A 14,099-nucleotide genomic window follows, 5' to 3' on the forward strand; every position below is an offset into this window, starting at 1 on the left:
TTTTTCAGGTTTTTCTAGTAATCTGAAAACACATTCAAAGTGGTTTCAAAAAAATCTATCATGTACAGTATAAAACCTCATTTAAAGGGAATTTCAAAAGTATGAATATTCTTAAAACTGTGAGCTAAATCAAGTGACAAATGCAGTTACATCCTTTAATACAACAGTGTACCCCAAAACACTTACATGAAGGAATGATGAACTGTGGCTCTGTATTACCAGCATATCCCAGTTTGGTATACCTGTAAGACAAAGCAACATAAACAAGCTACTTTAAAAATGATCAGCAAAACTGCAGTATTTACAAATCAAAGTCACATGATCAAATATTGATGTATAAAAATATTAATCAGAGACACAGTCCCCTCACTGAGAGTCATTAGCCTAAATCTGAAAAGGCTAATGCTGATGCCAACTATATATTTGCCAAAACAATACCTATAAGAACTGGGTAGAAGTCCATATAACTGCCCATAAGTCAGGCAGCACAAGGTAATATTTTTGTTTCAAGTGACAATGCTAAGATATACTGAACACCTTGTACTGATTAATTATCTGACCATAACAACAACAAAAACCCTATTAAAACAATAGAGAAAATAGTAGGGCATATTCATAATAAACTGTCACCCTTCCAGTCGATCCCAATCTCTTCTAAATAGTCTATTCTCTTCAAAATGGTCTTTGATATAAAAATGCTATCTTGCTAGGGATATGCAGGTTTATTTCCTGCAAGAAATTTTCAGTTTTGTTGAGTGAATAGAGTTTGCAATCAAAGCAAGATATGTCTTAACAGCTAGTGCACTATTCATAGTCTTTTTTTAATCAGAACTCTATGGAATCCAGTGCTGTGGAGTCTGAGTCGAGGAGTCGGAGGAAATTTTGGGTACCTGAAGTCGGAGTCGGAAATACAACAAACTGAGGAGTCGGAGTCGGAACATTTATCTCCCGACTCCACAGCCCTGAATTGGAATCTTCCATACCTTATCATAGAATCTAGTTGTTAAAATGGGCTCTGGTGGAAAGCTAGTCTAAAAGGTTATTAAATACTTTTCTATCTGGGAGGCTAATTTGTGACAGATGTGGTATCATCTTGGGCAGCAACACCTGAGACCCTTTCTTTGAAACTTTTTCTTGGACTTGGGCTATATCTATTCCAATAAGGGAACATTTATATATCTCCCACATTTCTGACTTTATATAATCATTGGGACTATTTTGCTGCTGAATAATTTATTTATTAGAATTAGAGAACCAAGATAGCTATGGTTGCTAAGCTGCCTTACAGAATTGACACTGACTGTAGCTGTTAAAAGAACTCCTTGTGAAATGTGGCAGCCAGATACAGACGTAGTAAGGCACACCCACTCAACCATGTTTAAAGCTTCACTGCAACTGAACAATCAAGTTTTTAAAAAGCTTTTCCATTTAGAATACACTAGTCTAATGGGCCATATACAGGTAGTCCTCGATTGAACCAAAAAATTATGTTGCTAATTGAAACATTTGTCAAGTGATTTTGCCCCATTTTACATCTTTTCTTGCCACAGATGTTAAGTGAATCATTGCATTTGTTAAGTTTGTAACATGGTTGTTAAATGAACCTGTCTTCCATATTGACTTTGCTTGTCAGGAGGTTGCAAAAATTGATCACATGACCTTAGGACCTACAGCCATCATAAATATGAACCAGTTGCCAAGCACCTGAATTTTGATCATGTGACCATTGGGATGCTACAGTAGTCGTAAATGTGAAAAATGGTCACAAGTAATTTTTTTCAGTGCTGTTGTAACTTTGAACGGTCACTAAATGAACTGTTGTAAGTTGAGGACTGCCTGTAATTAAAACCACTCCCTTATGAATTATTGTGAGTCATCATATGAAATAGGCAACCACATACAGGGAGTTTTTTAAGTGACCATTTGAAATTACAACAGTGCTGAAAAAACTGACTTACAAATGGTCCTTGCATTTATGACTGTGGAGCGTCCCCACGGTCACATGATCACCATTTTTGATTGCAGCACACTGGGGGGGGGTTGTCACTTATCGCCATTTCTACCTTTCCAGGGGCTTCAAACTAATGAAGTCAATGGGGGAAGCCAAATTCACTTAAAAATCATATGATTCGCTTGTAAGTCCTGCAAATAAATAAATAAATGTGTCTTGAGACATGGCTGGTTTTATATTTCTAGCCCCACATTAACAGTCTGTTAAGGAAAAAAAAAAAGACAAATATCTTACCCCCCCCCCTAAGAAATAGAGGAATCATTATTCCACTACTGAAATCAAGTGTTTCAGTTACAGCCTCATCGTCTCCTGTCATTATTAAATGCTGTTCGAGTGAAACTTCCCATTTAACTATGGAGTTTGTGAAATAAATATGGGTCAATTGCTTAACTCAAGTTTCCTCACAGAGTTCTTGATGTAGTGATAAAATGAGAGAAGCTCTCTCTTTGTGCCTTTGTGTCTTTTCTTTGAATTCCCAAAGAAAAGTTAGACTATAAATGCAATAAACAAATACCATATTTTGCTGAGAGGCTGGAAATTTAAATAACTGTTTCCAGGATATTTAACACAGTGTTAGTAATAAAGCCAAAAATTCTCAACGTGTGTCCATAAGCAATGTACCTTACTACAGTAGTGGCCAAAATTGTGGAAACCTTTTGGGAAAAGTGTATTTTTGAGGTTTGATGGCAAATAACACCACTTTTTTTAGGGGGGGGGAGTAGTACCATAAAATTATATATCAAATGGAAAGGTAATTTAATCAAGAATGTAATGCTTTTCAACCTTTGTTTGAGAGATAAAAGTGGCTTTTTTGTGGAATTCTAGATTTTAGGCCAAAATCCTACGGTCTGCACTGAACAGTCCTTGCACTCCACATTTGCATTGTGCCATTTCATCTTGTATACACCCAGATGATTTTCTTCTGTCACGTAGGCACAGTCTCTTAATTCTTCTATCATCACTTGCTGTTGTGCACCTTTTCCTGCTTTTACCAGTGTGGTTTTGTAGTGACTGAGTCTCCTTATACCTCTTCAAAAACTTAGAAATGCCACATTTCCACCAATTTTTCTTCTAATTTCTTTAACCTTGTTCACTTAATAATACTATTTTACATCACCTTCTGGGCGACAACTCTTTGCATCATTACTTTAATTTTATTACGTTTTACAAGTTCACTAAATGAAAGAACACAAAAAACCCCAACCAACTTGATAGTGATCACATAACACACTGACAAATGTCCTCCTCTCAACTTCAATACATGACATCAATAACTGAATCCTACTGTGATCTGATTGGCTCATTGCTAAAACAAGATGACACTTGATTGTCTCTCTAAACATTCATGCTCACTGGTTACAATCAGATGAAGGAAAGCTACCTGATATCAACCTAAGCAAGTTGTGCTTCCTTTTTCTGGTTATTTGGCTATATCTTTTCATGGAATACAGATAATTGAACAACCTTTGTTGCATTATATTCTTGGTTAAATTATCTTTCCATTGATATATAATCTTATGGTACTACTCCAAAAAAAGTGGTGTTATTAGACATCAAACCTCAAAAATACATTTTCCCAAAAGGTTTCCACAATTTTAGCCACTACTGTATACTAGCCACTACATGGATTCAGTCACATTTAGTACTGCACAACCTAACAAATCTTTGTTGCCCATCCATATGTATTCAACAGTTCATCTGTCCTCTGTCTTTGTTCTCTGCATCAACTTTCACCTTTCTCTGTAAATATCACATCTTTTCCCTTTGCAATAGCTGCACCATTGATTGCTCTTTGTTCTCATATGGGCCATATTCCCTAATTAAAAGCAGGAGATTTTCATGGAGATTTTTAAAATGCCTTTCTACTTGTTATTTTTCAGAATCCAATTTGCTCTCACCATCTGGCATTCAATGAAGTATATGTATGTTGGATCTGAATAATTTGCCACCTCCTCTTTTTTCCTGTACCTGACATTTTTAAAGATCAGTCATAAAAGACGGTTAGGGTTATTATTTGTATGTCATGTAGTCTTTAGTCATTCATATAATGATGCTACGTAAGTACAATACTATTATATCTTTACCTAAAAAGCTAATTTGTGAACTATATATGAGAGAAACAGGCAATATGTTTCTATGGTAACTATGGGCACTCTTAGTGCTTGACAGGATCCCTGCTCATATTTTTTTTTTAAAGCTTATTTTAAAATATTGATTGCGAAGCTGGCATCCCAGAAACCAAATAACCAAGTTTTGCTATCATCTCTATTTAAGAGAATGTCTTTGAGTTCCCCAAAGATGTTAGAAAATAAAACCGGTGAATAGACATAGTCCCAAGACTTATTTACACAATTCTTGAAGTTTGGCAGGGTTCTACGCTCCTAAACTTTGGAAAAGACCTGGCTTTCTCCCCCAGGTATGGGATATGGTGAGGTGGATAAGAAGACTGCATATGAAATCTTCACTTTGGTGCCAGGTTTTTATTGTGTGTGTGTGTGTGTGTGTGTGTGTACACAAATGGATATATATGTGTGTGTGTATCTATCTATCTATCTATCTATCTATCTATCTATCTATCTATCTATCTATCTATCTACCTACCTACCTACCTACCTACCTACCTACCTACCTACCTACCTACCATCATCTACCCTGTTTTCCCCAAAATAAGACATCCCTAATAATAAGCCCAATCAGGCTTTTGAGCGCATGGCAATAAGGCCAAAGGCTTATTTCAGGGTTCAAAAAAATATATAAGACAGGGTCTTATTTTCAGGGAAACATGGTATCTGTTTTATTATTGATGTACTGCTAATTTGAAGCCACTAGGAAGGAAGGAAGGAAGGAAGGAAGGAAGGAAGGAAGGAAGGAAGGAAGGAAGGGGGAAGGAACCTTCCCAATCCTCTTTTTCCTGCTACTGATGAAGTATGTCTGGCATAGAGATCACAAGAGGCCAGGTGTACCTCATCAGCAGTAGAAGGAAAAAGACAGCAGGGGTAGGCAAAGGTGGTAAAAATTAGGGTTGCCAAAAGGGCAAAGATGAGGGAGGGGCAGTTGAACTGCACAGAGATCATAAACATGGGCAACCTGCCAAGCACCCAAATTTTGATCACAAGAAGGTTATCTGTAAAGATTAAGATGAGAAATCTTATGCTGGAAAGTACAGGTAGTCCTAACTTAACTGCCACAATTGGGAACAGCAATTCCATTGCCAAGTGACACGGTCATTAAATGGAACATCACTTATCATGCCGGACTTAACATCAGTCCCAGTATGGCTATTAAGCAAATCACCCACAGTTTAGGGAGGCATCACATGACTGTGACTTGCCAGGTTCTCTATTAACTTGGCTTGTCAAAAGCCAGCTGTGAAGCTTCCAAATTGCAATCATTACTTCAAGATGCTTCAACAGTACATAAACACACACTGGTTGAAAAGCTTGCAAATCGCAATCACATGATTGCTGAGATGCTGCAAGAGTTATAAGTATGAGGACTGGTCATAAAATTATTTTTCCAGCCATCTTAAATTTTGAATGGTTGCTAAATAGAACAATTGTTAACCAAGGATTACATGTGCTAGTAAATTTTGAAATACCCTAAGAAACTGGAAATTTAGTATTTAGTTCTACACTTGCTCATTTGCAGGATACCATACTACTACTAAACTAATCAGGAGTTACTTTAAAGAAAGACTCTCAAGATCAGACTATTAGTGCGAAAGAAGTTCCAATAAAGAAACATAAGTCAAGCAATACTTCAACACCCAGAAATGATAAGTTTGGAAAACTAAAACAATACTATTCACTATATAAAATTTAGTATCTTGTGAAGGAAATTATTTTCTGCAAAGTATTTTAAGGATTAGAAGAAAAATGTTATACGTATTTCCAGTAAAGTCTATACTGCACAGTTCAGCATATCTAAAAATATTCATAGCTACTCTAGCAAAAATGTAGAAGAATGAATCATGAAAATAAACATGGTTATTGGCAGACACTGAGGACACCTAATACCAAGCCTGTTTGCTCTTATACTACTTTATTGTTCAAAGATCTAAAATTCATTTTAAACAGTAATTTCTCATTCAGAATAAGATGGATATCAAATTATATTGTGCAAGAAACTAATGGACAAGAACAACAGGAGAAGTAATGATACTCAACAATACATAGATCTAGATTTTTTTCAAAGAAAAAGGTGCATTGAATCAAAAATATTTAAGGATTTTTTTATCTCAATGCATTATTTTAAATCATGAAAAAGAAGATATACAATTCTTTGAAGAATTATCATGGGACATCTTTAATTTCCAATTTAATAACAAACACTAATCTTAATTATCTTGGAAATCTGTTATTGGCAATATATTATATTCTCATATTTTCTGAGTAAGTAATATACAACTTAGGTTACACAGAGTAAATTGTTATATCTGATTCAGTATTTGAAACTAGAGCATTCCAATGCCATTTTGCAGGATCAGATAAAAAGTTCCTTTTACCTTCCTAGATTTTTAAATTAAAGAACTGAATCAGGCTACACTGCGAGGAAAGGATAAAATATTCCAATTGTTTCCAATTCAATACAGAGGAAACACACTGAATAATTAAATAGCTACTATGCTATTAGGAATTGTTCTTTTCTTTCCCACTTTTTAACAAACACGAGACTACAGGGATAGATAGAATAATTCTGTTTTCAGCATCTTTCTAAATGTGATTAGGGAGGGCCAGCTTGATGCTACAGCGAGACTATTTCTCAAAAATGGTACTTCTACTGAGAAGGTGTATCCTGGAGAAATAGCAACACTGCTTGTTAGACTTGAAACTCAGCTCCAACTTGTTCCATCCAGACTTTCACTGCCTTTAAACTTTGAGTCAGGAGTTCCACAGCATTTCTGGCCTGACCTGCAATGCATAACAGATGACCTCTTATCATGGACTGAACAGTTATTCTAATCAGTCCATGTTTGTTTTGAACTGTTATTTTTATCATATTTATATGCCACCCATCTCACAAACTGTGATTCTGGGCCAGGTACAATAAAGACCATAAAGTATTTTTTCAAAAAAATAATCTACAATTAAAAACATTATTATGGTTTGACAGTCAGCCAAATGTTTGGACTGGATTTGATATTTTTATCCACCTATTGAATCATTGCTAAGGATCTGGGAGAAGCACATACAGTTGCTTGATAGTATTAAAAGGATAAGCTTTGCTTGTAACACTTTCCAAGTAAGGATGTAAGCCAAGGGTATCAAACTCAATTTCATTGAGGGCCACATAAGGGTTGTATTTGACCTCGGGGAGCCAGGGTGGGTGTGGCCAGGGTAGGCATGGCCAGCTCGATGTCACTTGTGTCGGGGGCACCTGTGGTGGCCTGAACGCTCTGCCAGCAAAAACAGGCTCCAGAGCTCCGTTTTCAGCTGGTTTGGCTTCCTGCAACCTTCTGCCAGCGAAAATGGAGCTTGGAAAGGCTGCCTGTGGTCTGCAGGCATCGCGGGCTGGTCCTTTGCTGTTTCCAGGGTGTCTCTGCTGGCCAGATCTAAGCACTCTTCAGGCTGGATCCAGCCCCCGGACCTTGTGTTTAACACCCCTAATGTAAGGTGTTACAAGCAAAGCTGCCTTTTGCACCTGACTGATCTGCTAATGCTGATGATGTTCAAGTGATGCTGCAGAGTTTTTGAGGAACTTCCAAAAGATGGAGCCAATTTCACCCTGGGGGAGATAATGTTCCACAGGGCAGGGGCCTTGGCAGAAAAGCTTTACATCCTGGGTCTCACCAGGTGTAGTTCTTTAGCAGATGGGATCCACCTCATGGAATGGGCAGAAGTAACTAGGAAAAGACTGTCCCTCAAATAATCCAACCCCAATAATAAAGGTCATTAAGGGTCAAAACAGCATATTTAATTGAACCTGGAAGCAAACTAGCAACTAATTAATGCAGCTCACAGAGCATCGGTGTAATATGTGTCATTCTAGCTGTATATATAACTGTCCATGCCACTGTATTTTGCACCAGAGAGCAAAAAACCTGCAGCATTCCACATACTGGGGGCCAAGGTGAGATATCTGCCTAATTAGCATCAACTGGAATTGAGGAAAGAGATGAACCAGTACAACTCTGTGCCACCTACCCCCAACTCTCTGAGCCAATCCAGAGGGATATAATGACCAATGGTACCTAGGCCATCAAAAGGTCAAGCATGGATGCAGATCCCCAAACCTGTCTCCTGAAGAGGTTACTGAAAATGAACCAAAGTCATTTCTGACCTATACTCAGGCCTGAATCCTAACTGAAAGGGGTCCAATTAATCTATTTTATCCTGGGTCCCGAGGCTGTACTGTAACCACAGTACAGGAGGAGGAGGTTGCATAGTACTAAAAATTGCCCAGTATGGTAAGGTCCAATTGTAATTTCTTGAGCAGAGGGTGAACCAGAGGGTGAAGAGGTAGAAGAACAACTTCCTCACTCAAGGAGGGATTCCGCTGTTAGAACCCTGACCTCCCATCACCACCAGGCAGCTTTAGTTAGCCAGCAGAAGCATGGATCTAGAAAGCAGATGTCTGAATTCACCATCACTTTTTTAATGTTGATCTTCTTCCTATTGTGATGTTTTAAACTTGTTTTCCTAGCCACTAAGTCATTTAATTTCAATGATCAATAACGTGATTGTTAATCAGCAAACCAACTATGTCTGATTTACCAGTTTTAAATCTACATACAAGGGGCTCTGGTAATGTTTATTCACACTCCTAGCATCACAACAGACTACTACAACTATTTGGAAAATTTAATTGGTACAGATGAAACTATTCACATTAGCAGATGAGAACAACTGCAAGCACATAACACCGATTCTGCAGAATAGCATTAACTTCAGCTGTAATTCAAAGTGTGGTTATTAACCTTAAAAGCCCTACATCTGCAGGAACATGTCCTCCAAATAGAACCAACCTGTCCAGTTGGTTCTTGGCATTTGGTTGATTTCTGTCCAGTGTGCTCATCCCAAAAGGGAATATTGGGCGTTTCCCAGATTCAAGAGGTGCTAATGGCAGAGGCCTGGGAAAAGTTCTTCTCTGTGATGGACTGCACTTCAGGAAATTAGCTCACTTCCACAGAGGCCCAGTTGGTGCTCACCCTTTTTTAAAGTTTTTAAGACAAAAATTTCCACTGGGGGCTCAAAAGTTAAATGTTATTAGATTTTTGGGTTGGCACCAGTGATAATATATACCGTGTTTCCCTGAAAATAAGACCCTGTCTTATATTTTTTTGAACTCTGAAATAGGCGCTTGGCCTTATTGTCATGCGCTCAAAATCCCAATTGGGCTTATTATCAGGGGATGTCTTATTTTGGGGGAAACAGGGTAGCTATTCACATTTATTTTTTGTTATAGTTTTTAATCACATTATTAATGGTTTAATATTATAAACTGAAATTCTCCAATATAGCTAGTTAATAAAAATTTAATAGACAAATTACAGCTAAGAATGTTATTGAAGAAATAATTTGTTTAGAATGCAAATATTATTCAAGTCTTGCTAAATAGTAACTAACCAATACCTGCTCTGAAGTTATTCATATATAGGACAAGGTGATATCACTCAAATCAGTTAAAAATTAATTTAGGTAAATGTGAAATTCATATAAACAATGCAAGCAATATCTACTTCATTTATTAAAAAGTAGGTTTTGCTTTAGAACATTCATCAAAATACCTTTTCAAATAATTGTTGGCTGTGATGGTGCATATTGGTCTGCAGGTTTCTTCTTAGTTAAGTACTTAAACTAATGTGGATTTAAAATAAGGAACAACTCTAACTGCCATTTGTAAAGTCTGTGAAGTTGGAGGAAGAAACTGATACTTCAAGGTTGCAAACAAATAACCCTTTGTTAATTTATAAAGAGGAAGAGGGAATAGAGGCAACAAACCACAGACTGGCTTACTCAGTTCAATAATTACTGTTGCAACAAATATTAGTCTTTTCAAATAATATTTACATATTAGCTAATGGCCCAGTGTAGGTATACTTATAGGGGCTAATAAACACTCAAGATTAAAAACTTAAGCAATAAATTTCTTATCAATGGCTATCACTGATCCATACTAGCATCTGAGGTGGCATTTGGTTGATTTCTGGATTTTTGGATTCCAGATCTGGTAATCCTAGCATAGAGCTATTCAAATCAGTCAGCTCACTTGCCTCAGTTGACTCAGGCCGACACTGAAACAGGAGAAGAGATTAGAGCTGGAGAGAGTGTTATAATTTTTAAAAAGCATCAAAATATATATTTTAGCCTTTGAAATTACATTGGAATTAGGATCTGAGAAAGACAGGAGAGAACGTGCATATAATGATGCATGCCCAACTCTGTCAGTACTATAATGAGACAATTGTAAAGTAACAACAATTCAAGTGATAGGAAGTAACAGACCTATTCACTTCCATACGTGCAAGTTTCATCTGAATGACTTTGTCCAGTCTGACATATTTTAACATCTTCCCAATTTGCTGGACTACAACTCTCACATTCACAGCTAGCAAATAAGAAAAGATTCACAGAAAGCAGTATGTTACAGATATTCAAGTACTACCAAGTGGAGCCCCTGTAACATTGTACCGGATCTGAAATCACATGGAATATTTTACTGCTGAATTAGGCATGTAAACTCACAAATGAACTCTGCAGAATGCTTCATTCTAATTGTCAGTTTTTAAAACAGTTATTAAGGAATTCTACACAGTATATCAATATTGGGGAAGATTGGCAACTATTATTTGTTTACAAGTAATATGGACAAAGCAATTGTTTAAAAGGCTTTTACAGCTGTTTCAAATGGTACTCCTAATTGATTACAAGTGCATGGATGCACAGAAACACTTTGGTTTGTTCCAGCAAGCTGAAAATATTGCTGCTTTAATGATGCAAAAAAAGTAGTTCTATTTCCCCTTGTTAGGGAAGCCATTGTTTGATTATTTTAAATAATGTTAATAAAATAAACTATCCTTTACTGCAGGTTGACCTGATAAATAGGATATAAATATTTATCATTATACCTACTAAGCAAAGAAAATATTTAAAGGATCATTAAAGTCATCGCTATTTATATTTATGGATTACAAATGCAATCTTTCCCAGTTCTGCCTTAGATTGAGTTCTTGTTCTGCCTTAGATTGAAAAACCAGTTGGGAGACTTTGAGCTAGTCACTCTCTCTTAGCCAAACCCACCTCACAGGGTTGTTGTTGTTGTGGGTAAAATAGAAGGAGGAAGGAGTATTAAGTATATTTGTTGTCTTAAGTTATTTATATAAATAATAAAGGTATGATGTAAAGAAATAAATGTAGCAATAGTCGCAACATCAAGGACATCTGCAGGGGCCACAATCTTGAGTTTTTTGAACCTCCACCAAGGATATCTTTTTTCAATATATCTGGAGATACCGGATTATAGTGAATTGTGCTTTCTAACACTGCTATCTGATAAAAATGATGAAAATAACAAATCTTAGAAAAGCAGGATATATGTAAAAATTGTACTATTATGTACTTACAGCACTGAATTGCTATCATTAAAATACTACAAATACATTATCATTAATTGGCTATGATTTTCTTTTATAATATTAAGCATATTTATTGAGTTTACAAATTCTTAAAACGTATCAACTTGACAGCATTAGGGTACGTACATATATACATACACGCACACACACTAACCACAAATTATATAACATTCTATTCTATTAGTATGCAAAATTAATATATGTTTAGCTGCCTTCTAAAAATCAGACGTTGAAGCAATAAATTTGGCTGATATTTGGGGGGGGGATCCCTGTACATAAATATAATCTATTACAGCCACTAAAAGGGGGGGGGGCTGCTAAACAAATAATTTATTGTACTGCATAAAAGAGAGGATATAAGTGTGTTAGTTTTATACCCCAACTTCCTCCAAACACTCAATGTAGCATAGAAGCACATGCTCTTCCATTTTCCCCTATAACCATACTCTGAGGTAGGCTGGGTGAGGAGTGACTAATTCACAGTCACTCAGTGAAGTATGTTTCCTATTTTCAACATGAGATTATTCATTCTGTAAGGTTCAGAAAAAGCAATTTAGGCAGGAGACCTATGTAGTGTATGCTATCAAGTTCTAAGTGTCTTCCTAAAATAAAGCACATTTTTTGCAGTAATTGTTAGTTGTAACAGTTCAGGCAGTTAGTTCATGCACTTAGTAAGCAATGCTGGGAAAACTATTTCTGACTAGCTATTGGCACACTGGTCTACGTAAAATAATATATGGTTTTCCAGACACACAATGAACTTTCATGTCTTCTGTCCTCCTTGCCTTTCTGTGTACAATATCCCTAAAATCATCCAAAGTCCTAAACCAAGGCAGTTTTTGATAATATAAACTTGGGAAAATTAGTTTTATTAGCAAGCCCAAATAACCACTCAACTTTTCTTTCAATCTTATTTTAACCATTCTATATTATCTACTGGGAATAGCTTTATGAGTGGAATATTTACAGTATGTCACAGAAGTGAGTACACCCCCTCACATTTTGTAAATATTTAAGTATATCTTTTCATGTGATAACACTGAAGAAATGACACTTGGCTACAATATAGTGAGTATACAGCTTGTAAAACAATGTAAATGTGCTGTCCCCTCAAAATAACACAACACACAGACATTAATGTCTAAACTGCTGGCAACAAAAGTGAGTATACCCCTAACTGATAATGTCCAAATGGGACCCAAAGTGTCAATATTGTTTGTGGCCATTATTTTCCAGCACTGTCTTAACCCTCTTGGGCATAGAGTTCATCAGCGCTTCACAGGTTGCTTGCCACTGGAGTCCTCTTCCACTCCTCCATGACATCAGGGAGCTGGTGGATGTTAGAGACCTTGGGCACCTCCACCTTCCATTTCAGGATGCCCCACAGATGCTCAATAGGGTTTAGGTTTGGAGACATGCTTGGCCACTCCATTACCTTTACTCTCAGCTTCTTTAGCAAGACAGTGGTCATTTTGGAGGTGTATTTGGAGTCATTATCATGTTGGAATACTGCCCTGCGGCCCAATCTCCGAAAAGAGGGGATCATGCTCTGCTTCAGTATGTCACAGTACATGTTGGCGTTCATGGTTCCCTCAATGAACTGTAGCTCCCCAGTACCGGCAGCACTCATGCAGCCCCAGACCATGACATTCCCACCACGCTTGACTATAGGCAAGACACACTTGTCTTTGTACTCACCTGGTTTCCACCACACATGCTTGACACCATCTGAACCAAATATGTTTATCTTGGTCTCATCGGACCACAAGACATGGTTCTCGGAATCCATGTCCTAAGTCTGCTTGTCTGCAGCAAACTGTTTGCGGGCTTCCTTGTGCATCATCTTTAGAAGAGGCTTCCTTCTGTGACTACAACCCTGCAGACCAATTTGATGCAGTATGCAGTGTATGGTCTGAGCACGGATAGCTGACCCTCCACCCATTCAACCTCTGCAGCAATGCTGGCAGCATTCATACGTCTATTTCCCAAAGTCAGCCTCTGGATATGACGCTGAGCACAGGCACTCAACTTCTTTGGTCGACCATGGCGAGGCCTGTTCTCAGCAGAACCTGTCCTGTTAAACTGCTGTATGGTCTTGGCCACCACGCTGCTGCTCAGTTTCAGGGTCTTGGCAATCTTCTTATAGCCTAGGCCATCTTTATGTAGAGCAACAATTCGTTTTTTCAAATCCTCAGAGAGTTCATTGCCATGAGGTGCAATGTTGAACTTCTAGTGACCAGTATGAGAGAGAGATAGGGAGATAACACCAAATTTAACACACCTACTCCCCATTCACACCTGATATCCTGTAACATTAACACATCACATGACACCAGGGAGGGAAAACGGCTACTTGGGCGCCGTTTGGACATTATCACTTAGGGGTGTACTCACTTTTGTTGCCAGCAATTTGGATATTAATTGGTGTGTGTTGCATTATTTTGAGGGGACAGCACATTTACACTGTTATACAAGCTGTATACTCACTACTTTATATTGTAGCTAAGTGTCATT

The 14,099-nt window shown here is 37.4% G+C and overlaps 1 protein-coding gene across 1 annotated transcript in view; it reads right to left on the bottom strand.

The window, feature by feature from the left end:
* The window catches only part of ACTR3 (actin related protein 3), a 37,217-nt gene that overhangs the window by 18,665 nt on the left and 4,453 nt on the right, over positions 1–14,099 (bottom strand). Inside the window, exon 2 of the mRNA XM_034423770.3 lies at positions 187–242. Within this exon, the coding sequence (XP_034279661.1) occupies positions 187–242 (56 nt within the window). The remainder of the gene's footprint in view (positions 1–186; positions 243–14,099) is intronic.

The sequence above is a fragment of the Pantherophis guttatus genome, chromosome 1 (genome assembly GCF_059756535.1).
Source record: "Pantherophis guttatus breed Tessera chromosome 1, ASM5975653v1, whole genome shotgun sequence".
Taxonomy (NCBI): Eukaryota; Metazoa; Chordata; class Lepidosauria; order Squamata; family Colubridae; genus Pantherophis; species Pantherophis guttatus.